We start from the raw sequence: 24,269 nt of genomic DNA on the forward strand, positions 1-24,269 counted from the left end.
TAATCATATATTTTTCCGACAAGTATCAATATAATTACTAACAATGTTTATATGAGGTGCAATATCAGTTTAGGACTAAATTTAATAAATTCATATTCGCGGGTTGAGATTACTATTGGAATTGAAAAAAGTTTGATTCGTTTTTTTGTTGGGGAAAACTTTAGATTTAAGTTGAGTTTTGTAGTAAATATCAAGAGTTTCGGATATAAATATTCTTCTGAAATTTGTATCCATGTTGGCCTATAGTCTGTTATGTATTTGTGAGAACTTTATATCGATGTGATATTTGAATATGCACTTTGGTGACTATTGGTATTTTGAAATAGGGTTATTAATTGGTGTTTGGTATTTGCATTTTGTCTACTGTTAGTATTTGGTCTAATATTTGTCCAACTTAAGGGTTGGTAGTTCACAATAACGTTGACTTGTATTGACTTGGTTAAATATTGACTTCTGTTTAAAAATTAAAAAATGAAAGAAAAGAACAGATAAAATTATTATTGGAGTTTACTGTCTTACCCTTCACATTCCAAAGATTTACATACGATCCGACGTCTTAAATAAACTCACTTAGCCTACAGTCTTGATACAATCAATTAACCCCAACCTTAAGTGTTTCGCTTATTCTACCTTTTTATTTCGCCTCCACCGAGAGCTTCCCCAATGGTATGTACGTGAAGAAAAAAGTATTCATCCACGTGGGATCCGTATTGATTTTCGTTAAGTTTTTTCTTCAACCCTAACCTATTTAATTGATATGTAAGTGACGGGGAATAGACATCCTCTTGGCCAACCTCTTGTTTCAGAGGTTCACCAAGAGGATATGTTACCATCCTAGTCAGCTTTTTATGAATAAAAACATATTAAATATATTCAAAAATGATTTATAAATCAACGTCTGAAGTTTCCCACGTTTTTTGTTCATTTTCTCTGTTTTTTTATGAACAAAATTTTTTCTTCCTTTTTTGTTTCCAACGAAAGCCATTATCATACCATCTCGAAATGTCAATCATTTCATCAATACACCATCTTTCGATTGGGTAACTTTTTTTCTTCTTCTTGTCAGCTTCAATTGGTATATCCATGGTAACATCATAATCTAAACATATCAGGATTAGTTAATATGCTCTTATTTGGATTCATTGGTTTGTAGTTTATAGGATATTTTCCAAAAGTTAAATTGATCTCACTTTTTCCAAAAACTGATTCACCATAAGCTTCGTCCTTATTAATTAATTTTGAAAAATTCATTTTAATTGGTGTGTGGGGAAGAACTTAAATCGTTGTGGGTATTGCTCATTTATTTGGTAATATTGATGAACAAGGCAATGTTAGTAATTTTACTCTTAACTTTCACATAAACAATGAAGATTTCGTTACTCCTTTTCTTTGTTGCATCAGTTGCAGTACTTTTATTATATCTTTCTGGTTCGTCAATGGCTTAAAGATATGTTCTCAAGTAATTTTTTCGCAAATTTTCTTCTCATTCTCTTTCGCAGCCGATAATTTATTTTTATCAATTAAAATCTCTAATCAATAGGTAAAGAGGATAACAACCGACAAAGAAGCGGTTAAAAGGCAAGTGGGTTAGAGAAGAATTTCTTTTATTCCTAATATTTAGGAAAATTGGTTGTAAAATAGGATAGAGGATGTCTTCCCATAATGCCACATATGAAGCTGACCAAGTGACCATTGGGAGAAGCTCTAACAGTAAGAACACCATTTCAGAGTTTCTATGCAAATCAATATATATAGGTGTTAATTAAAATATTTATATAATGTGAAAATTTTTGAGGAACCCAAGTTTGATACCTCTCTCTTCCACAAACCCATCATTAAGATGGTATATATGTATAGCCCAAATTTTAAGATCTACGGTTAAGAATAGTTATTTAGATTAGATTTATATTTTCAGATTTTAAGATGGACGAATTTAACCTTCATCCATAATCTATAATTAACTAAAAAAAAAAAATTTAAAAAAAATCATAAGCTTACGGTTAAATATTTGTGGGGGACTGGGCGTTATTAGTTTATATTAACTGAAAGGTCAACCAAATTTGTCCATAAATTTCGACCAATTAAGGTTATTTCCATTATTTTCGGCAGGTTAAGGTTATTATTCACTTATTTTCATTGATTGGGAATCTCTCTCTCTTGTGAGTTTGTCACTGATTACTTTCTCTTCCTTCTTTCAATATCAAATGTTCTCTGATCACAAAACTTTCTTCTTAACGACGATTTAAAGATAGATTAATTAGTGTGAAGTTCACATTAGTACCATCTCAATATGAAATCTTGTCGTATATCAATCATATTTCATCGTCAAGGAGAAATTAATCCTTGCCCATGTAGCATCTTTATCAGAGAAAAACCTACATAGCAACAATTAATTAGATGACCCGGTGAGAAGATACAGGGAGGGATAATCCAAAATGTATCTTCAAATTAGGGCGTCATCTGTATTTCATGCTTTGGGTGTTATGCACTTTTTTTTTTGCCCCAATTTCCCAATGTACATCTTCTGGTCTCCAATGTGATTGTCTCAGTTGCGTAACATACCAATTAAAGAAGGTGATGTTGGGGTGAAAGTTGTTGTTTATAACCTTGCAAACAAGGAGGTACCCGTGATAATTACAAATATCCCAACATTTGATAATTGTGATCCCAACATTTTGATAACTGTGATTTATTCATCACCACGAGATTGTGAAAACTTGGATTTTTACCAACATGGGATAAATATTGTTTTCACGATTCCCGCACGTGGTAACTTCACCTTCCCTGATAATGAAAAAGGAAGACTACAATTTTCACATTATTAAACCGTAATAACTGCATTTTTCACGATTAATAGATGTGAAAATTAAAGTGTAATCATCAAAAACTGGAAAAAAAAAGTGATTATTAAAACGTGGAAAAATGTGATTATCAATAACAATGTTTACATCATTAAACCATGAAAACTAGATGAAAACGTGATTATCACGGATCAAGACTCAATGAAATCTTGAATTTTCACGAATTTTACATGGTTAATTACGGGTGAAAAATAAAATTTTCACAAATTGCTCTAGTGAAAACTAAATTTTCCTAAACTTTACATGGGAAAAATGTGATTATTAAAAAAGTTTTTCTTCATAGGAGTCAAACAAATGAGCGTCAAAAGGAATCACTTAAGGAGAAGAATCAGGGACATATTTTAGGGAGGTAATTGTTCCAACAACGTAAGTCAAAGGAGTTATGTATGGAGTATTTTAAGGGATTACAATTTATCACACGGTTACACATATTTTGTATCAAAAAATAAAATAAATTAATTTACTTAGTTAGTTAGAGGTTACTTGTGTAAATAAGTCATATTATGAATAATTATGGGTTTCTCAAATATGGAATTAATGGTGGGTTTTGTATATAAGAAAAAATGAATTGGGCTAGAAAAAAAGTTTATGGAGGAAGAACTCCTTCTTTCCAATTTCATGATCTCCATCACATCGTCGTCTTCTTGCATAACATCACCACATCCACCACACATCTCCACCATAGCCGCCGCCAGCACAACCACCACCACTTCCTAAAATTATCACGTTAACCATAGTTAGGGTTTGGGGGAAGATAAATACGAGATTTGAATCGATAGAAGATTTAAAGGTCACTGGTGGTTTAATAAAACTTTTTTTGATCTGTACCAGTGGCTTAATAATAGATTGAAGTTTTCCCTTTTAAAAAAGAAGAAGTATCGTTGTCACTGATACACCTCTACTACATGCTATGGACATCAAATCTACGTATAAAGTCAACGAAAAAAATGTGAAATTGGGTTTCGTTTGATTCAGAAATTAGAGTTCTGAAAGCAATTTTGTTAATGGTGGCGCAAGTATTTATGTTCTTCAACAGATGAAAAAAATCAGAGAAAAATGCTGAAAGTGAAAAATTGAGAAGCAAATCACTCGTTTTGACACAAACTGAAGGGTGTAAGTAAAATCACTTCACTATTTGATTTTATATAATTTATAATTAATACTGAACTGAAGTTGAACTGAAGTTGAACTGAAGTCAAGAGTCAACGTGGGTCAACGTCATTTCCAAGTACCAACACCTAAGTTGGACAAAAGTTAGACCAAACACTAATGTTGCACAAAATATAGGTACCAAACGTCAATTAACCCTTTGAAATATCATTAGCCCATGCTTGAGATCAGTATTCAAGTCTTTTTCGTTAAGTACTTTGACCATATTTTGTTGTCTAGACGACATGTGGATATATATAAATATCATAGCAATCTAACTATGAAGGTTTTCTTGAATAATAATTTGGATACACTATGACTTTATATCTCATGCTCCAGCACATACTGTATGGAAAATAAAAATTCTTAATTAACTTATATGTTTAAAGGTTCAGAACTTTGAGTTTTGTGAATATTGCTTGATCATATGAATAAGTTGGACTCTTTCATATTATTCAAACTATTTAGGCGTCGTCTTATTTGGCCCATACAAGTTTAAATACACAGTAGTCTAGTATGATATATTGTTTATTGGATTTTATTGTATTCTATTATTTTTAATGTCACTCAAGTTGTTTGAGAAGATTAGTTGGTATGATATATATTATAGATTTACAAGTTATACATTCGTTTGAATCTAATGACTGACCTCCCAAGGGAAGTTAGCCTTGGTATGACCTTTTTGGCCTACTTGAATGGTAGTCGAGTGTGTAGATTGTGAATTAATGACAATGCTCATTAGAAGTACATAATGTATGGTTGGATGGCTCAATATCAGGGTTTTTTTCCCAGTAAGGCTTAATCATATGGCCTAATGTATTACGTGAGTGCTCGAAATAAATAGTTCAGGGATTAGTTCACATGTTCTAAATCTAAAATTATATATGGAATCTACTCTCTTATGTCATTAAAATTCCAAGTGGTTATCCTAAAAATGAGTAGTAGATTCGATGTGTATGTGGTGCGATGTACGAGGCTTATTCAATTACATCATTTCAAGGTTATGATGCCAAAAAAAAGTAGCTTTGGGTTTGTCCTTTTTGATAATAGTGTATGGGATATTATGAGATTGGTTCTATTACACCGGTAGTACAAAATCTACGAATATTAAAATGCATTTGGTTGACATTTCACCTGAGAATTGAGTTTTCTTATTTGGAAATCCTAATGCGGTCGCTAAAAAATTAGGTGTTATTTTAGTACTTGTCTTGTTAAATTTCCGTCGTTGTATTTTGCTGTCCAAAATTTTTAATTTGCTTGGTTTGAATCTTGGGTTTGTCGTGGCCCCGAGACTTAGTGAACTTGTTTAGAGTTGAACTCCTATTGATGATCTTTCTAGGCGTTATTAGGAGTCGCGAAGGACTCGAGTGATCCAATTTCAGGTGGATATTAGAGATACCAAACGGAGGGTGGACACACTTTTTCCATCCGTTTATTTTCTTCGCCATGTAGTTGTGAGTCACTAGGGTAGTTATTCATTTTTTTTTCTATATATTAGTTGACATTTATTATATGTATCTGACATATTTCCTCAGGAACATTGCTTTAGCAATGCAATCCTATCAAATTCTACAATAAATTATTTTCATTTCCCTTATGCTTACGATTGATATGTGGAAATTGTTTATATGAATTTAATGACATATTTTTACGTAATCATCGGCCGAGGTTATATGAAAACAGGGTTATTACAGTTGGTGTCACAGCTGAGTTAGAATAACTTTAGGATCTCAGGGAAGTGGTCCTAGAACGTTTTTGTTGTGTATATATCTGTAACACCCTAGTTTCTAAAACTATTAGTTGTTAGGATTCCCTTTAAAGATCTTTATATTGTATTATTGTTAGCCGGTGTGTAGCCTTTAAAAGATAGTTAGATTCATACATAATTAGGTAATGAGAGGATAAATAAACCTAAGTTAAGTTGGTTGAGTTACATTAAATAAAAGCTAGTTCAGCTAGTTTTAAATAAGAAGAAAAAAATTATGTAGTTGCGAAAAGTGAAGTCTAGGGAAGCAGCTAGGAGAGGAGATTCGAGGTGGTGTAGCTCAAGCCAAAGACATGTTAATTCTTGCTCTATACATTCTTATTGTTAAAGATTGAGTTTCAATTTTATAGTTATAAGAGAACCTAGTTCAATTTGAATCCCTAACTTTAGATTTGGGCTTGATTTTTCTGACATCTGAATTCTAAGTATTGTTTACATCATAAATTTAATTTGATCCGTCAGAAAGTAGTGACTTTCGGATATGTTATTCATAACAAGTTAATAATATACGACCAAAATTTTATGCCGATCAGAAAACACCTGAAACTACGGTGTTATGAAGACCCTGTGTATATTATTTTGGTAAAACCTGAACCGGTTTGATATCTTTATTTTAGAAGTAAGTTATATGGAATTAGATGATTTTTTATAGGAGAGACCCATTTAAATGATTATACTAGAGCTTTCAATGGGTCCGGATCCTCTCGGGTACCACTGGACCAGGAACCGAGTCCTACTCATAGAAGTTGGATCCGGTTCCTGACAGTTTCGGGTTCGATTACTAAATTTGTGGACTCGATACCAGACCCGTTAAAAACCTCGAGTACTCGTCGGTTCCGAATACCCGGTATTAAGAAAACTATACCAAAAAATCTAAAAACTTAATATTTTTCTCTTTTTGGCTTGAATCTGAATCACTTTTTCAAAAAATTATTATTATTTCTTTACTATATTAATGTACTAAATAAAGATTAAATGTAATAAAGAAATTAGATATGGAAAAAAATCAAAGCCAAAACTAGCAAAAAAAACTTGTAATTTTGCTAAAAATGTGTATAAAAGAATGAATAACCGGGTACCTAATACTCGTCGGGTCATATGTTGTTAATGGGTCCAACTTTAGGACCCGGAACCGGACTCGAATATACCGAGTCTTGTTGTAGTTTCGGGTAATGGGTACCAATAGATACCTATATATTGTACTACTGTCAAAATTTCAGAGTAATTGGATCTTGGGAAGTTCCCCAACTAGGCAATGTTCTTCGGATGTGACTGTATGATTTCAGTCTGAACTGTGCATATGTATTTTGTCATAACTTGAGATCTACCGGTCACTTTTTATTTCAAATTTTATGCAATGCACCTAATACAGTTGTGAATGTATGATACAATTTTATCATGTTCTAACTAGTATAAGCCATGATTTTGATAGGGAAAACAAACTATGTTTGTATGATTTATTTTCTGAATTTTTTTAGGTATATGGTTGCAACTTTGGTTATGATCCGTTTGAATCATTATATGTTGCAGCATGTATAGCTAAATGGAATGATTATACAACTGATATTATATGTCTATGCTGGAGATGCATCAACTTTATCGAGAAGTATATCTTCATAGATAGATGATCGTAGTCCTTGATTTGTGAACTCGATCGTTGTTAATCACTCTAATTTACGATCTCTGGATCAGTTTCCAGTGATGTTTAGTCAGGTTTTTTGATTATCTTTAAGTCGGTTCTAGAGTAAGGCATCTAAAAGCTAATCAGAAAGGAGAGAAAATTATTTGAAGTCTTATTTCTACTAATGAAATGATTCTGTCTACATTCTTAGCCTTTCTGGTTATTTATACATTGTATGAACATGAAGATTACATGTAAAATAACTAAGCACGTGATGGTGGGACCTGAAATCATTTTTACGCCTTGCACATGTTCGGACATAAGACAACTCTTCGTTATAAACATCCAGCTTTTGAGGTCCCCACTCAGCTGACATCATTGAAATTCTTCTTAGCTTCGCATCTGGACTCAGGTCCTCCACATCTATGTTTGTGTCTCTATTGTGTTTGGCATCATGTGGCTTGATATTTAGACATCTGGTTCAAGTCTTCGACATCTGACCTTGAGTCTTACTTCACGTCTCAGTTGTATTATTCTTCACCTGTCAATTCTCGGGTACATGCCATATTTTGTCATCTACATATGCTATGGGGACAGGGTTGCAATAGCTATCATGCTTGTGAGCACCGGTGAACAGGGCCACAGTAGCTATCATGCTTGTAAGCGCCGGTGAACATGGCCACAGTAGCTATCATGCTTGTAAGCGTCGGTGAACAGGGCCACAATATCTATCATGCTTGTAAGTGCCCGTGGTAAATAAATGTGAATTTTTATAGGTTATGTGTTTGTGTGTGTTTCTGGAGTATTAGCGACCGAAGGCAAAAAATAATTGTATGGGGTGTTATATCATTCTTGTATAGTCTCGTGGCATTCTTGACATAATTAAAGATGAATATCTTGGATTGATATTTTTTGACGCTCTTTTATATAATGGTAAATTTGATGGTTTAAGAGTGAACTTGCGATGCAATGATATTACCTTGTGTTGATTTTCTCCCCTTTCAGGTAGCAGAATAAGTAAGTGAGTCAGTGATAGGCTTTTCTCAAATTTCTGCTGCAGTAATTGGGAAGAAGTAGGATCTCTTCCTTGTTGTGGTTTCTTTTGGATTTGTTTGACTTTCCCTTTTGTCGATAAGGTTGTCATTGTTTATTTTGAGTATTATCTTTTGATTATTTTCTTATTATCAAAACATTGTTAAAACTTTAAAACTTTCGCTATTTGAACGTATTAGTCTATAACAATACTCGTTAATATGAAATAAATGGCTTTTATTCTACCTTTTATTTTAAAATATATGTTATTTAGAACTAGTATGAGCTATGTGGATTTTACGTTCATGTAGTTAAACCATGAGTCACTGATTATCCGTTTAGAGGAAGAGCTATGGATGTATAGTGACCAAGGCTATGTAATAATAAACCATTGTCCTTGACCTCCCAAATTTGTCTATAATTCAGATTCACCAATGGTAAAGTTTCGCCATAGACACCTTATTGACGCTTATATTGACAACATCTTTAAAGGGGATATTAGGTTCTGTTCGATTGTTATTATTCAACGAAAATGCAGACGACGTTAAGGGTACTGTAAGAGTTACAGATTAATTGTTGAGAACATAAACTTTTGGTACCATTATGTTCAATTCGTTGAATAATATTTTATGAAAGTGGTGGGATCTAGCAGCTCTAAATGAGCCTAGATTCACAAAGTTCTCTAAATCATGCCAATGTGTCTCATCGGTAGTTATATTTGTTGTGCATGTCATTCCTTCCTCTTTGTGTCTGTAGATTTACTAAGTACATAATTAGTTAATATCAATATAACGGAAAAGAGAAAAAATGAACCATAAATTGACTATTGCACGCTAATCACATCAAGTGAAATTTTAGAGAAATGAAATCTGTATCAGTTTTAGTCTAGGACGATCGAGGAATCGTCTACAGTTTATAGGAGAAGAGAGGAGGAAGAGAGCAGTAAATGATACCCTACCCATACAAATTTTCAATTTAAATAAAAACGTGTGTCGTGATTCTGCTTCTAAGGTCATCCCATATCGAAATGCTATGGTTAGGTTTGAATTCCACACCCACCCCATATCGAAGTGGGACATGATAATCCAGAAAAATTTTCAATTAAAATGAAAGCGAGTGTCGTGGTGATTCTGCCTCTTGTAACATCTCATTCTCTATCTCTTTGTGGTTCTAGATATACCACGTACATAACTAGTTAGTATCAATGTAGGGGAAATGAGAAAAAATGAACTATGACTTGACTATTACACGGTAATCACATCCAGTGAAATTTTAAAGAAATGAAATATCTGCCAGCTGCGGTTTAGGACGAGAATAAGAATCGTCTACAATATATAGGAAAAGAGAGAAGAAGAAAACGGGAAACATCAACAGAAATTTTCAATTTAAATAAAAACGTGTGTCGTGATTATACTTTTAAGGTCATCCTATATCGAAGTGGTATGGTTGAGTTTGGATTCCCCATATTTAAGCGGGAACTGATCCCAACCTACACAAATTTTCAATTTAAATGAATACGGGTGTTGTAGTAATTCAATTGAACACGTCAAGGTCCAAGTTGGAGTTTATTTTTATGTTTTTTCTAAAAGAAATTTTAGGAAAAAAAGTAAAAGAGAATAGAAGAAATACAAGGACCACTTACCAAAATTTTGGAGAATTCGAGCATGAATGTACACACTCAGGTTTTAAAGGAGTGCACAAATTTGGTATGCTCAACACGCACAGCGTCTACAACATGGCGACCTACATAACACGCAGTTACAAACATCTGCAACATTTTATACTTGGCGACTTACAATTGGCTGAGCCGTGTCACACGAAAAGGGTATATACTCTCAGGTCCCTCAAGTGTTTGTCAAATTACGTTAGAGCCAAGTAAGTGAACAGTGTACTCCGTGTAAAGCTACAGTAAGTCGGTGTTGTGACGCATCAAATCCAACCGACTTTCTTACAGGTTTCCACCCCAAAAGAACAAAAAATATCTTACTCTCCACCGTAAAGGCGGCAAGTACCCGAAACCCATATAAACCCCTCTTCAATCCCAGAAAATATCTCGTGTTCTTACAAATGAAATACTTTCCTCACTCTCTCCCTGCTTAGATCAAAATGAATAAATCTCCAACTTCTGAATTCGGAACATTTTCATCTCCGCCTTCGATGTTTCTAGGACAAAAAGGAAGTACTCATGGAGAGTGTTCTGGTTTTACTGATTCTTCTTCTTCAACTCCACTGATGGTTGAACCACTTACTGCTATAAAACAATTTTCTTTAGAAGAAAATTCTAATAGAGAGAAATTTTCTGAGAGTAATTTGAAGATTAAGGGGGAAAATACAAGAGTGGGTTCAATACCTCAACCTTTAGAATGTTTACAAGGTAATCCTGTTCCTCCATTTCTCTCGAAAACTTATGATTTAGTTGATGATCCGTCCTTGGATAAGGTGATTTCTTGGGGATTGAATGGTCAGAGTTTTGTGGTTTTGGACACGATGGAATTTTCCAAAGTTGTACTTCCGCGGAACTTTAAGCACAACAATTTCTCCAGTTTTGTTCGGCAGCTAAATACTTATGTGGGTATCGTAGGAAAGCAGCCTCTAACGGCTGCTGTACTCTGTTTGTAATTCCCCCCCCTTAATTTTTTGTTCTTGTAAATTTGTGTAGTTTCTTTGTAATTTTGTGTAGTTTTTTCCTAATTTCGTTTCACTGATCGCTTTGTAACCTATTTTTGTCAAGAATCGATGTAGATTACTGCCAAGGTACAAGCCTTATTATTAAAATTGGGAAACAACTCAGATTTGTCAATGCTTGTACATGTTTAATTGGAATTTCAGACATTTTTTGATTGATTACTTCCATTAGATTTTGATTGTTAGTATAAGAATTATGGTCTGGAAACCTTTGAAGACATTATTCACTTCTTTTGGCTGTACAATGATTGTTACAATGTTTTGTTTGGTTCATGAAATTTTATGTTTCTTGTGTTGTTTTAGTTCTAATGCTGTCAAGAAAGTTGTAATTGGTTTCGTATCTTCTGATGTTTGTTGTTGGTATCTCAAGTTTGTGTGTATGTTGATGCAACTCCACGGCATAGATTATGGAAATAGTCATAGAAGGGTCATTCTTTTTATCCTATATACACCTGAGATTCTTTCCTTTTCTTTGGAATTTTTCTGTATGACTTGCCACTTGATAACATTACCTTTCTTCTATCACTGAAGCAGGCGGCGGGAGTCTCACAGGTAGTAAATGTGTATCTTAAGATGTTATAATCCTCATTCCTGTTTAATTCCATTTTCATTTCTCCCTGTAATCTTATATTGTCTTTTGTTTAATGGTTGCTTAGTTGCTTACAGATTGGCTCTGTAGGGTAATTAGATCTTGTTCGTGTGCATGATCACGTGGGACGCAACATATCTCGTATCAGATGTTCTTAACATATAAACCTATTATTGTTTTTGTGTATTATGTTTCTCAAGATGTGACCCATTGATTCTAGAGTCTCTGTTGGTTACTGTGCTCAGGGTTTTCGCAAAGTTGAAACTGATCGCTGGGAATTTGCAAATGAAGATTTTTTACGTGGGAGGAGGCACTTGTTGAAAAACATCCACAGGCGCAAGTCTCTCCAAGGACAGCAAATTGGGGGATTCTCACAGTTCACTGGTGAAACAGGGATATCCAAATTGGATGGTGAGGTACAGCAGCTGAGAAATGACAGGAATTTCTTGATACAGGAGCTCTCAAACCTGCACCGAGAGCATCGAGGGAGAGCTGAACAGGTAGAGGCAATGAAACAGCGGATGACAGTGGCGGAACAGAGACAGAAGCAGATGCTTTCATTCTTGGCGAAAGTTCTACAGAACCCTGTATTCTTGTCCCGTCTTCAGCTAATGAAGAAGCAGAGAGAGATTACTTCTCCAAGGATGAAAAGAAAATTCATCAAGCAACAGTCAGCTGATGGCTGTAAACTAGCTTCATCTGTAGAAGGGAAGATCGTGAACTATGACTCAAAATTGTGCCATGTTGCTTCTTCAGCACTTTCAGATATAGAAGAACCTGTCACAGATAAGCATCTAACTGACAATTTCTTAGACGATATGGTGGGGAAACTAGAGCTTGGTGCAACTCATAAGCAAGTTCAGGTTTGGAACGTTGCCTCAAATGAATTAGTGCAAGAACTTGTGGGTGCTTCAGGTCAGATGGGAATGGAGATACTGGATGTAGGATCTCTGGGATGTCAGGGAGGCAAGGAAGTATTAAACGGTCAACCTGAAGTTGTTGGGGAACCTTTTGTCTCCTTTGCGGAGGATTTGGCGAAGGAGAAGACGTTTCCTGACTTTATGTCGCCAGGAGTTGAAAGCATCATTAAAGAGGAGGACATCTGGAGCAAGGGATCCGAAATCAGTTTTGGTCTGCCTACTTCTACCAGTGATATATGGGGTGATATTGCCAACTTTGACCCTCAAGATCTTCAAGTCATAGGTGGATTTTCAAATCTGTGGGACCAGGAATTCGAAGCTGCTGGAGGTTCAGGAAGTAATATGTGGGCCGATGATGAACTGTCTTTCAATGACACTGAAAGCAGTCCAGACAACTAGAATATAATAGCCATTTAGGATAGTATAGTATGGTTCATATTTATTTTCCTGGTTGAAGGTTTTCTGACGTTTGAATGATTGACTAAAATAAACGCTTTATAATTTTCTTTTGCTCATTCTTCTTGAACTCATGCACTTGTTTAATTAGGATTTACACAATTAATCCAGATATAATCTAACACAGAGGCAGATATTCTGTTTATTTATTTTTCTCTTCCTTCTTCTGTTCAACTGATGGTCTTTCACGTACTATATAATTGCTGGATCAGCTCAATAACATAGAATTTGAAGTACTGAATTTTGCAGGTGTTCTGAGGTATGAGACTTGAGTCAGGATCTGGAATTTGGGTGCAGTCATGGCTTCGCATGCATCCACTTTCTTGGACAATGACTCTTGGTAAGACAACACAACTGATTTCTGAATTTGCTTGCTAGTAACAATGCTATGCATTACTGTTATTCATCTTAATTTTCCTATGTCTGTAATAGGACTGGTTACAAGTTTCATATGGGAGTAGGAAGTTCTATTAAAATTGCATTAAAAGGGAAACTGAAAGCTGGTCAGGAGATCTTTATAGATGTCCTTGATTTATTTGGAACTATATTTTGTTTATGTACGCTGGCCCATACCCTCCTTCCACGCACACACACACACACACCTAAACTAAATCCTAAAACTGAACTTCTTGTTTGCAATTTAGGATGGAAACGAGGAGTCGGGGAAAGCTGATCTACCTTACAGAAGATCTAATCATTGAAATTCTGATACGGCTACCACTAATTTCTATCGTAAGATTCAGGTGCGTGTACAAGTCATGATGTAAGTTACTTGATCTTAATTTTCTTAATACGAAATTTAATTAAGATATTATACATGAAAATGTTAAGACTACCTTATGACTACAAACACAACGTAGAATCAAAATCATGGTTATCTAGTGAGGATGCTGTAAAGATTGTGCACCAATTCAATAAGCTCTGTGGAGCTGGAGGTATTCAAATTGTGGGTAGTTGTAACAGTTTGGTTTCTGCAAACCATGCTGGTCATACATTTGGGAATCCATGTACTGCAGAGTGTAAGGAAATGAGATCACCGTTTGGATTTCTGACCAAATATTTTGGGTTCGATTATGATTCCAAAACTTGTGATTACAAGTTTGTGTCAATTTACTGTCAACCAAATAATGGATGTTTCTCAAATGGAGATATATACTTATGTTTCAGATGCATGGACATATGATCCTTACATTCCTTGTAAAACTTCCTGAACATATGGATGATTCCGATTTATAAATTTGTTCAATTGTTTAGAAGTTGCCTTTGCTTGCTTTGTAATGTTTCTAATGTTGGTTTCGAGATATGGGAGATGAAGCATTTCACGGAGTGAGAGAGAGTCGGCCTATAGTGTTCAAAACTGACAAGCGCAAGAACTTATGTAAAATAATGGGTCTTCGATCCTGTCATTACATAAGAAGAGACTGAGGAGGAGTTACCAGTATTCCATCCGAGAAAGTCATCATTGGAATCAGCCAACATAGGGTTACTTATGAGATCAAGTAATTCAGCTGCCAAAACCACTTCAGGCTCGTTTGGCCAAGCACTATGGTTTGGCATTTCTCTTGGCTATAACTTAAATGTAGCCAGGCAAAAGGTGAGAGACATTGCACCTCGCTATGGGAGATGGGCATCGGTTAGCCTAATGAGACGGAAACTTAATTTCTGTCCAAATAGTAAACACGGAAACTCAGTCTCCGTGTGATGTTTACTATATACAGGGAAATCTACAAAATTTAGGAGTAAATAAATGAATCGGTTTCCGTCCAAAACCGGACGAAAACCGAGTTTTGTAAAGTAACTTTCTACGGGGGGGAACTCAGTTTCCGTGAGGGATCGCTTACCTTAAAAAGGAACACTCTTTGGAGAAGCCAAGCGATGGCCCAAAGTAGTTATATTTCGCTATACTTGAGCTATAGCCAAGCGAAATAGGCTACCATAGTGCTTGGCTTTACAACTCTATAGAAGTAGAAATTCCAACCTGGTACATCATTAGTAAGGACAGGGCAATGTTCTTCAGGTGAAATATACATCCATTTGTGATATTTTCTTCTATCGATGTGTTTAAAGTGGTTTCATTTAGCTATTTTTTCATGAAATGTTCACAGTCATTTCCTTAACACCTTGTTTGGTTGGAAGAATTGGATTCCTAGGAATTCAATTATGGGGTAATCCAATTCTTGGAAATGAATTTTATGGAGTTTGATTCAATTCCAAAAAATTAGCGTTTGGTTGAGGTAATCCAATTTCTTTTGTTTTTACCTTGGAACCCAATTCCATTGCACTACTAGACCAATGCAATGGAAATCAATTATTTTGGGGGAATTGGATTCCTAGGAATCAAAAATCTCAATTACATAGAGTTGGTTTGGACCGGTTGGTTCAAGCAATTGATCATATTCCCCTGGAATTGGATTACCAGGAATCCAATTCCTTGAACCAAACACGCTGTAAGAGTGGAAATCTTATTTCTTGAGATCTTGTACTAGCAGGATCAAATACATGCTTAATCATGTTTGAAGATGTTGCAGTAAGCCAGTAAAAGCATCAGGATCCAATCCAACTCCTAACCAATTCCAGGAACAAATCTTTACTTCAAAGAAAACCGGACTGAATTTGAAGATGAATCAGAGACGAACAACAACGGAAGCTGTGGACCATACCCTTGAGAAACATTCAGGTCCCATGCTAACATTTAATATATTGAATGTCTACAGTTTACTGAAGACAATTTGAATCAAAGATTGATTAAAAGAAGATAGAAGGGAATTTTAAAGAAATGCCACACTTTCAATTTCCGATATAAGAAAGTGCCATTGTCTTTTTCAAAATATATAAAATGCCATCTCTGTTATATTTTCCGTTTGAGCCCACGTTTTTGGTCAATTCTCGTTGACATAGTCCATTCATCACGTGATTAAGAACAATTTTGGAGACGCAATTACTACCATATCCCTCCCTTCCCTTTCATCGTTTCTAACAGTGCCTTCTTCTTCATCCATGGGTTCATGAAAATTCATCTTATTGATGTTTATTTGAATTTCAACCGATCAATTATAGTTTGTTGTAAATATCAATTAGAGGATTCCCCTAAATATGGTGGTAATATGGGTCAAGACTTGGCAGGGAAGGGATCTGATGTTGCTATTGTTTGGTGGCTGATTTTAAAATTTCTAAGATTGGTTTTCAGCAGTTGATTAAGATATAAGACAAGGGTGCGAACTCGTTTCGGATTTGGTTAGATTTTAAGCTCGAAACATCACTCGAACCTGTTCCTGCAACAGATGGAAAAGAGAGGTTAATGGCAGAAATTGAGAGAGATGCAGTTGACGAGATGGAGAAGAGGAATCAGAAGTTGACGGTGATCTTTTGATTTGCCGAGAAGTAGGATTTAATCCAGGGTTCCTGAAATTGATTGAATAAACAAATCTACGGTTTCTGAAGTGCTTCAATCGATTGAGAGAGGGGTTTGTTGTGAGATGGGTTCAATATTTGTAGATGAGATTGAATCTGAGAACATAATTGAAGATGTATTCAATAAACAACAATGAAGAAAGAGTTGAAGAAATCAGATGGAAGATGTTAACGGGTATGAGGTTGTAATTGAGGGTCGAGATCGAGAATCGAAGAAGAAATGGTGTTGTTGTGTCACTGTTGTTTTTGCTTCCATGAATACAGTCGACATGAAATGTTATTATCGTTAATTGTATAAGATGCATAACTTAGATCGGTGACATTATAGAGATTGTGTACGTTTTGATTGTTGGGTCTCTATCCTATTCATATTTGCAGGGAAGATCGATAGTAAAGGAGTCTTAAACCATCAACAGAGATGTATCCATAGTTCACCATCAGTACGCACATCACCTGTTCGACAGAAGTTCCCTTTCAGTTCACTAACCAGTTCTACTAGCAGTTTCACTCGGTAGTGACTCACGTTACTAAGTCGATTTGAATCAGTCCTAGTTAGATGATTTGAGGGCTTAAATGTCTTTTACTAGGATTCATTTACTGCCACATAGGCACTAACGAAAGTTAACGGTTTCTCAAAAAAACAGGATGGAAAAGGTCAAGAATATGGCATTTAATAAATTCTGAAAAAAACGGTGGCACTTTCTTAAACATAAAATCTGAAGTGTGGCACTTTATTAAAATCCCCAAGATAGAATGTATACATGACAGAGATGAGAATACATATGTTCTCTTCTGTCTCTTGTATAATTCTCACGTGCTATTGGCACGTACACAACACTCATACCTTTCACACAACACACACTCTCTATCTATGCTATTAGATCCCTCAACGTTGGAGATTATTTATAAATGAAGAACAGTCACAGACAATCATTCATGTACTCTAGACCCATGTGTTTAATGAATTTCTTGAGTTAATAATTTGTTGATAGTTAAACTACTACTACTACTCCCTTTTAAGGTTTATGATGTCTTTGGGTGTAAATGTAGTCCAAGTGAGCCTCTGCAATCATTCTCCTTTTTAAACAATCTTCATCTCGATTCCCACACTCTTCTTCGTCTTCCTCTGCTCCCATCAACTGTATCAAAAGAAGTAAAATAAAAAAAAATACAGAAGATAATCAATACCAGGAATTGAAGAGAATTAAAAACACTAGTTAGGCAAACAAAAAAAGTTCATGATCGTCTTACATTCATCGAATCCTTTGCCAACACCTCCAGCATGGGAGCATTTGGATGAGATAACCCATTAGTAGTTAAATTCTCGTCTACTGCGGATTTTAGAGGATGGAGTGCTGTTGTTGCGTTGAATATGATGAATAGAGAAAATAATAGTAGAGACGAAATAACCATAAGAGACTTCATGGCTGGGTTCTGCACTTCTGCTAGTTTATTGAGAGAGAGAGAGAGAGAGAGAGAGACGATTTCCAGTGAGAGCACAGGTGAGTGTTATAAAAATACATGCAGGTGTAGGCATATATATAGATATCATTTCACTTGCAAATCACATGGTGATGCCTGTGCTCAAACTACAAATATAACCCGGGGTAGTTAACAAGTACTACTACTACCTCATGCGATCGCTCATTTGTGGTGGTCCAGAAAGAGAAAGTAGTTCAAAAGTTGAAGACAAATGTCAAACATGTAATAAAGAAAGATCTGATCATCCACTGGCCTCCTCTCCAAATCGCAAGAAACATTACAAAGAACTTTGCAGTAGTCAACTATGAAGTTGCAGTGGTTCTTGTTAATACTGCTCTAATAACAGCTGTTAAACCATTGCATTATGTTCTACTTTTACCTTCACTCTCCTGCATATTCACATGCTCAAACAACAAAAACCAAAACAAAACTACTTTTTCCCTTACCAGCTAATATATATGTACGTCCATTCATGTTTTGAATTCTAAATTAGTAAAAAAGCATATCTGAGATATTAATCCAGTACTATACAGGCCGTTCAAGGTCCAGAGGAAATGAAGCATATCTGATTATGCTTCACTTTTGGAAGCTTGAATGACACACGTTGCTTGAGGAGTACCTTTAGCTAGCTGCTATGTTTTGTAATTAGCTGAGGATGTCGTTAATGTTGATCCAGTTTGAAATATTCTTTTAAACCCACTTACATTGTCTTTTGTCTTGATAAATGAGAATTAGAGCAGAAAGCAAATATGTCTGCTAATGTGTGACAAATCTTGTTTGTAGATGATATAATATCTCATTAAACAAATCAGATGTTTTTACGACCAAATTTATTATGAAACAAATAGTACCACTTTATGGAGTCCAATTTTGTGCACACTCCTTCAAAGAGTGTGCACATAACAAACCAACTCTATTGGCTGCTTTAAACACACCGTTATCTTTTTAATAAATTATTATTTTAATTTAATTTTAATCTTAAAACGGTAAGGAGGATAAATCATGAGTCTTTTTAACTTGTATACTCGTGTACATGTTAAGTTTCACTAAAAAACTATTTTCTTTTGCATTGGAAACAAGATTTGTTTGTTTCATTGCATTGAAAATAGTGATTCTTTGCATCAGGAAAAAGATTTGTTGTTCTTTATGCAAGAAAAACCAATTTCTAGTAGAATAAGACAAAAAAACACAATTTCCAATGAAATAAAATAATTCTTTATTAAACATTAACATGTATACGGATATACAAGTTAACAAAAGCCATAAATCATATGTAACTATTACCTAAAATATATCCTGAATCATCTATATTTTGTTTAAACGACAAAATGTGATGATCAGCTGATTACCATGCTCGATTAGATAGATGCGTGGCATATCGAAAGACAAAAACCCCTCAAAAATAAATTACCCTAAGATCAGACATCAAAGTGACTAGTACTTATATCCAAGATATAATCAATGGAAACAAGGTTACACATGAATTTATGATTAAGTTTTTATCTAAAGAAAATTATCAAGTTTTTACCTAGAGAAAATTGATGATTAACTTTTGTTCATAAAAAGGGGAAGTCACATAATTTGTTCCTGGGACGCATGGATTGAAGAGTGACTATGAATGGATGGATAATCACCAGAAACTTTGTCAAAGTAGATAATAATTCAGTTACCAAATAAATAAAATGCTTGAGTTTGAATAATTAATAACGGATGATCAGAGAAAATTGAGTTTCTTTTAATTAGTTATTTATTAATTATAAGTTATTTGTTACTGGCCATGATGAAAGACAATTGCCTTTGTGCTTTTATTTAGTCTGCAACCATGGCGAAGACATTCAAATATTCACCATGTATTATTTGATAAAGACCCTTTAAGGCTTAGTTTGGTATTGCTGCGGCTTTTCTAAAAGCACTTTTCTGCTGTGCGTTGTTGTGCTGTGTTGTGAGACAAAAGCAGTTAGACGTTTGGTAAAATATTAATTAAAGTTAAAGTTGATTAAAAAAACAACCAAAGTGTGTTTGGTAAATATTAGATTCAACCATTGTTGTTATGGCAAATGACAAAAATAGACATATCTCTGAAAATAGTTTTATTCAATTTATTGGGTTTAATTATTATTATTTTTACTATTCAATATAAAAATATTAAATTTTACTAAGTGTTACTGCTATTATTAGGGCTGCACATGGGTCGGTTTGGGTCGGGTTTGACCTCACCCACCACCCAACCCACTGATGGTGGGTAGCAGAAGTTGTCACCCACAACCAACCCAACATAACAATGGGTCGGTTTTCACCCGACCCACATTACAATGGGTTGGGTCGGGTGGGTGGTGGGTTACCCACCATAAAATACACATTACAGTTACATTGCATCAAAAAAAAAAGTTACAGACTTACCCAAGACTCTTACAGATGACAATTAAAGAACTGACCCCAGGTCAAGTGTAAACAAATGATAATTATAATACAAAGAAGTAAGAAGTTGGTGCAAAGTGCATACAAATTACAAGAAATGAGTTCAATTGTTCGAAGCTCAAAAGATAAAAGATTATTCAAGGAAGTGATTGAAAAAGTGAAGACTGAAGTGAAGTTAGCGATTTAGGTTTAGGCATTATATATCACTACTTCAACGGCTGTGATTCATCTAGGATAGGTAATCTAAGGGTTAATATTAACTAAGAAATATTTAGGTGGGTGGGTGGGTTGGGTCGGGTGAGGGAAGCTTTGACCCATAGTCGACCCACAATACTATGGGTTTTGATGTTGTGACCCATAGTCGACCCGCTCCTAGGTGGGTTGGGTCGGGTGTGGGTAATTTCAGGCGGGTGTGGGTTGGGTCGGTGGGTTGAGTCGGGTTTGTGCAGCCCTAGCTATTATGATTGTTAAAAAAAATTATTCCCTCTGTTTCTGAAAGACTGTCCTCTATTCCATTTTGGTATGTTTCAAAATTGTGTCCAGCTTCTGTTTATGGACGTATTTTTTCAATGATCTCTCCAATATACCCTTAAACCTTATATATTTATAAAAAAAAAACTAATGAGACCCAATTTAAAAATCTATATAATTAAGAAAATACAATAATTCTACATTCCTTTTAAAAGACAATATATATGGTTCCAAATTAAATTCCTTATAAAGTTTATCCTCCATAAGTATACAATCTTTTTATTTCTATATTCTTTTCATCTCTTTTCTTTTTTGCAAAAATGGGATATGTTTTAATTTTATTTTTTTTATTTCCTATTTACAATTCCATATCAATTTTTGGAAGTTTTTATTATTAACATTTTAATTGAATTAAATTAGGCAAGTACTTGAGGGTAGACATGTAAACTACAATGGTCTTCTTAATATCTTGACAAAGTCAAACCGGACTATTTTTGTGAAACGAAGGGAGTATTTTACTTAACCACTTTTTAATATATGTATATAATTTTCAAACAAAAAATCAAACTAAAATTAAGTAATTATTTAATATTTATTTTTATTTTTGATAAATTAAATGAAATGGTATCATAAAATAGTTTGAAAATAAAATATAATAATATTTAAGAAGTAAAATATAAGAAATAAAAAATTGATTGTATATATATTTAAGGGTAATTTATGTCATTTACAAATAAAATAGGGACAAAAGGGATAAATTAAGCATTAAATTTTGGTGGGACCAAAACTTATGTTTTTGTAGCTTTTAAAAGCTCCTCCTCCCCGGCTTTTAAAAATTGAGAAATTTGGGAAGTGCTTTGGGTAAAAAGCACTTTGATTTTTTTTTATCAAACACCAATTTCAAAAGCGAATTTTAGGCGCTGGCCCAAAATAATTTATTTTCTTACCGTCAGGCCCTTAATTAACTTTGGATATGCTCGCACCCAAAGTTTTTTATAAATATGTTTTTACTCTATTACCCTCGGCAGTTTCGAACTAAAGCGGTTTTTCTTTTCTCCTGAGAAGTTATTACCCTAAGCGGTTTAAAAACTTTCAGCAGTTTCTTTTCTCCTCCACCAAAAACTCTGTAACTGATTTGAGGAGTTAATTTCTTCTCCATTTAAACCCTAGAAAATCAATTTCATACTCTATAAAACCAACCTAGAAACTAGTTAAGTTGAAATTACAAACCCTAGAAAGAACATTTCGACAAGAATGAACGAAACAGAAGCACAATCAGGTTAACAACATCATTTTATTTTAATTTCTTCTCCATTTATCACTTTCTTTTTCTTTGATTTTAACATCATTTTTACTTGTTGATGTTGAATTTGAAAATGGAGAAACAGATAGTGAAAGACCACTGATTGAGTTTACAATGAAGGCAAAGGAAGATTCTGTGAAAGAGAAAAAGGAATTGTCTGGTATGCATCTATAATAAGTCATTTGTTTTACTTTTAAATAACATATGTTACGCAGGAAACATAATGTGCATAACTTGTTATGCAGTAAAAATAACTATGCATAACTGCGTAGCTTATTATGCATAACTGGTTATGCAGTAAAAGCAACTATGCAGAACTGCGTAGCTTATTATGCATAACTTGTTATGCAGTAAAATCAAACATGCTGAACTGCGTAGCTTATTATGCATAACTGCTTATGCAGTAAAATCAAACATGCTGAACTGCGTAGCTTATTATGCATAACTGCTTATGCAGTAAAATCAAACATGCTGAACTGCATAGCTTATTTGCATAACTTGTTATGCAGAAAAAGCAACTATGCATAACTGCGTAACTTATTATGCATAACTTGTTATGCAGTAAAAACAACTATGCTGAACTGCATAACTTGTTATGCAGTAAAAGCAAACATGCTGAACTGCGTAGCTTAGTATGCATAACTGGTTATGCAGTAAAAACAACTATGTGCATAACTAGTTATGCAGGTACATAACTTGCATGATGCATAAGTCATGATGATTTAACCCCTTTCTTACTTTTAAGTACTTATTATATTTTATCTTTTGTGTTGAATTTGTCTGTTTCAGTCAAGCAAGTTGTTGATAATAGGAAGAAAAGAAAAAGACGTGAACCCCAACAAACAGAAAAACTTAAAAAGAAGAAGAACCAAGGTGAAAATGAAGAAGAAGAACCTGCCCCCTTATGCATCAATTATTATAAAGAAGGTGCGTTAACCTGGCAATCATTAATAACATGTTATCCCCATATAATTTCTTATGTTCAAAAAATAAATGCATAACAGGTTATATACTATGCATAATAGGTTATGCACACAACTGTCTGTTTAACAAATCTGCATAACAGTTTATGCATAAGCCTGGATAAAAGGCATATGAGGTTATGCAGTGAAAGTAGCAATTCTAACTTAGTAAAATACTTTTTTATTTTGTTATTTTGTTTGTGCAGTTAAAGCTAAGACCAAGCCTGCAACTCAAGGAGGTACTTATAGAGCAGGTTTTCCAAGGATATTTGCATTGTTCAATAGGATAAGGGAAAGAGGTGGTTTTAGTCAGTTGCAGGCTAATATATCAATGTGTCTCCATTTGGGAAAGTCTATAACTGGTTAAATGCTGCGAACATTTCATACTTGGATGGTAAGAGAAACCAGCTGATGGATGAGGTCCTTTTATCATATGACCATGATGATTTGAGTCAGCATTCACTCAAGGTGTCAGAAAACAAGTATATACAGTCAACGGCTAGTGAGCTAGCTGTTATTTTTCAGATGCCAAGAGTTAAAGGAAACAGAGGAAGAGATATTCTGACCTCAAAAGAAGAGATAGGGATGACTCAGTCACTTGCCCTCGTCAAGCAATTCCCATGCAAAACAAGAGCAGGTGCTGTGAATAAAACTCCCAAATCACAAGTAACAAAGGTGTGGATAGATGATATTGAAAGGTTGTTGATGGAAAAACTTGATCAGAAAGGTCATGAAGAGGAAGTTGTTTCCCTTGCATGCCTTTACATGCTAGTGGTTCTGTTTTTTTGTCGATCAATGGGAGACTCACTGGACGTCTCGTATGTTGGTTTGGTGAAGGATTTGGAAACCATGGATTCTGTATCTTTTCCTGATCTAATTCACCAACACCTGATGGATGGCATCAAGACTGTCAAAAGAGACAATCTTCTTATCAGGAATTGCGGTGGTTGCACTGTATATTCTCTTGTGAGTTCTTTTTTTTCTTTTTTAAACTTTCTTAAAAAATATCTGCATAAAAAGTCTGCATAACTAGATATGCAGTACCATAAAAATCTGCATAACTAGTTATGCAGTATAATTTTTATACTGCATAACTAGCTATGCAGTACAAATAAAATGTGCATAACATGTTATGCAGTACAAA

At 34.5% G+C, this 24,269-nt stretch overlaps 2 protein-coding genes across 2 annotated transcripts; one reads left to right on the plus strand and one right to left on the minus strand.

The window, feature by feature from the left end:
• The first annotated feature begins 10,427 nt into the window (after nt 1–10,427).
• LOC113313300 (heat stress transcription factor A-2b-like) lies at nt 10,428–13,109 on the plus strand. The gene is made up of 2 exons (XM_026562055.1): nt 10,428–10,996; nt 11,948–13,109. The coding sequence occupies exons 1-2, from the start codon at nt 10,535–10,537 to the stop codon at nt 13,019–13,021; spliced, it is 1,536 nt and encodes a 511-aa protein (XP_026417840.1). The 5' UTR covers nt 10,428–10,534; the 3' UTR covers nt 13,022–13,109.
• A 4,396-nt stretch (nt 13,110–17,505) lies between these two features.
• On the minus strand, nt 17,506–17,914 carry LOC113312784 (putative phytosulfokines 6). Its single transcript, XM_026561519.1, has 2 exons — nt 17,741–17,914; nt 17,506–17,628 (listed from the first exon to the last, which is right to left on the minus strand). The coding sequence occupies exons 1-2, from the start codon at nt 17,912–17,914 to the stop codon at nt 17,506–17,508; spliced, it is 297 nt and encodes a 98-aa protein (XP_026417304.1).
• Between the last annotated feature and the right edge of the window lie 6,355 nt (nt 17,915–24,269).

This window comes from Papaver somniferum, chromosome 9 (assembly GCF_003573695.1).
Source record: "Papaver somniferum cultivar HN1 chromosome 9, ASM357369v1, whole genome shotgun sequence".
NCBI classification, from domain to species: Eukaryota; Viridiplantae; Streptophyta; class Magnoliopsida; order Ranunculales; family Papaveraceae; genus Papaver; species Papaver somniferum.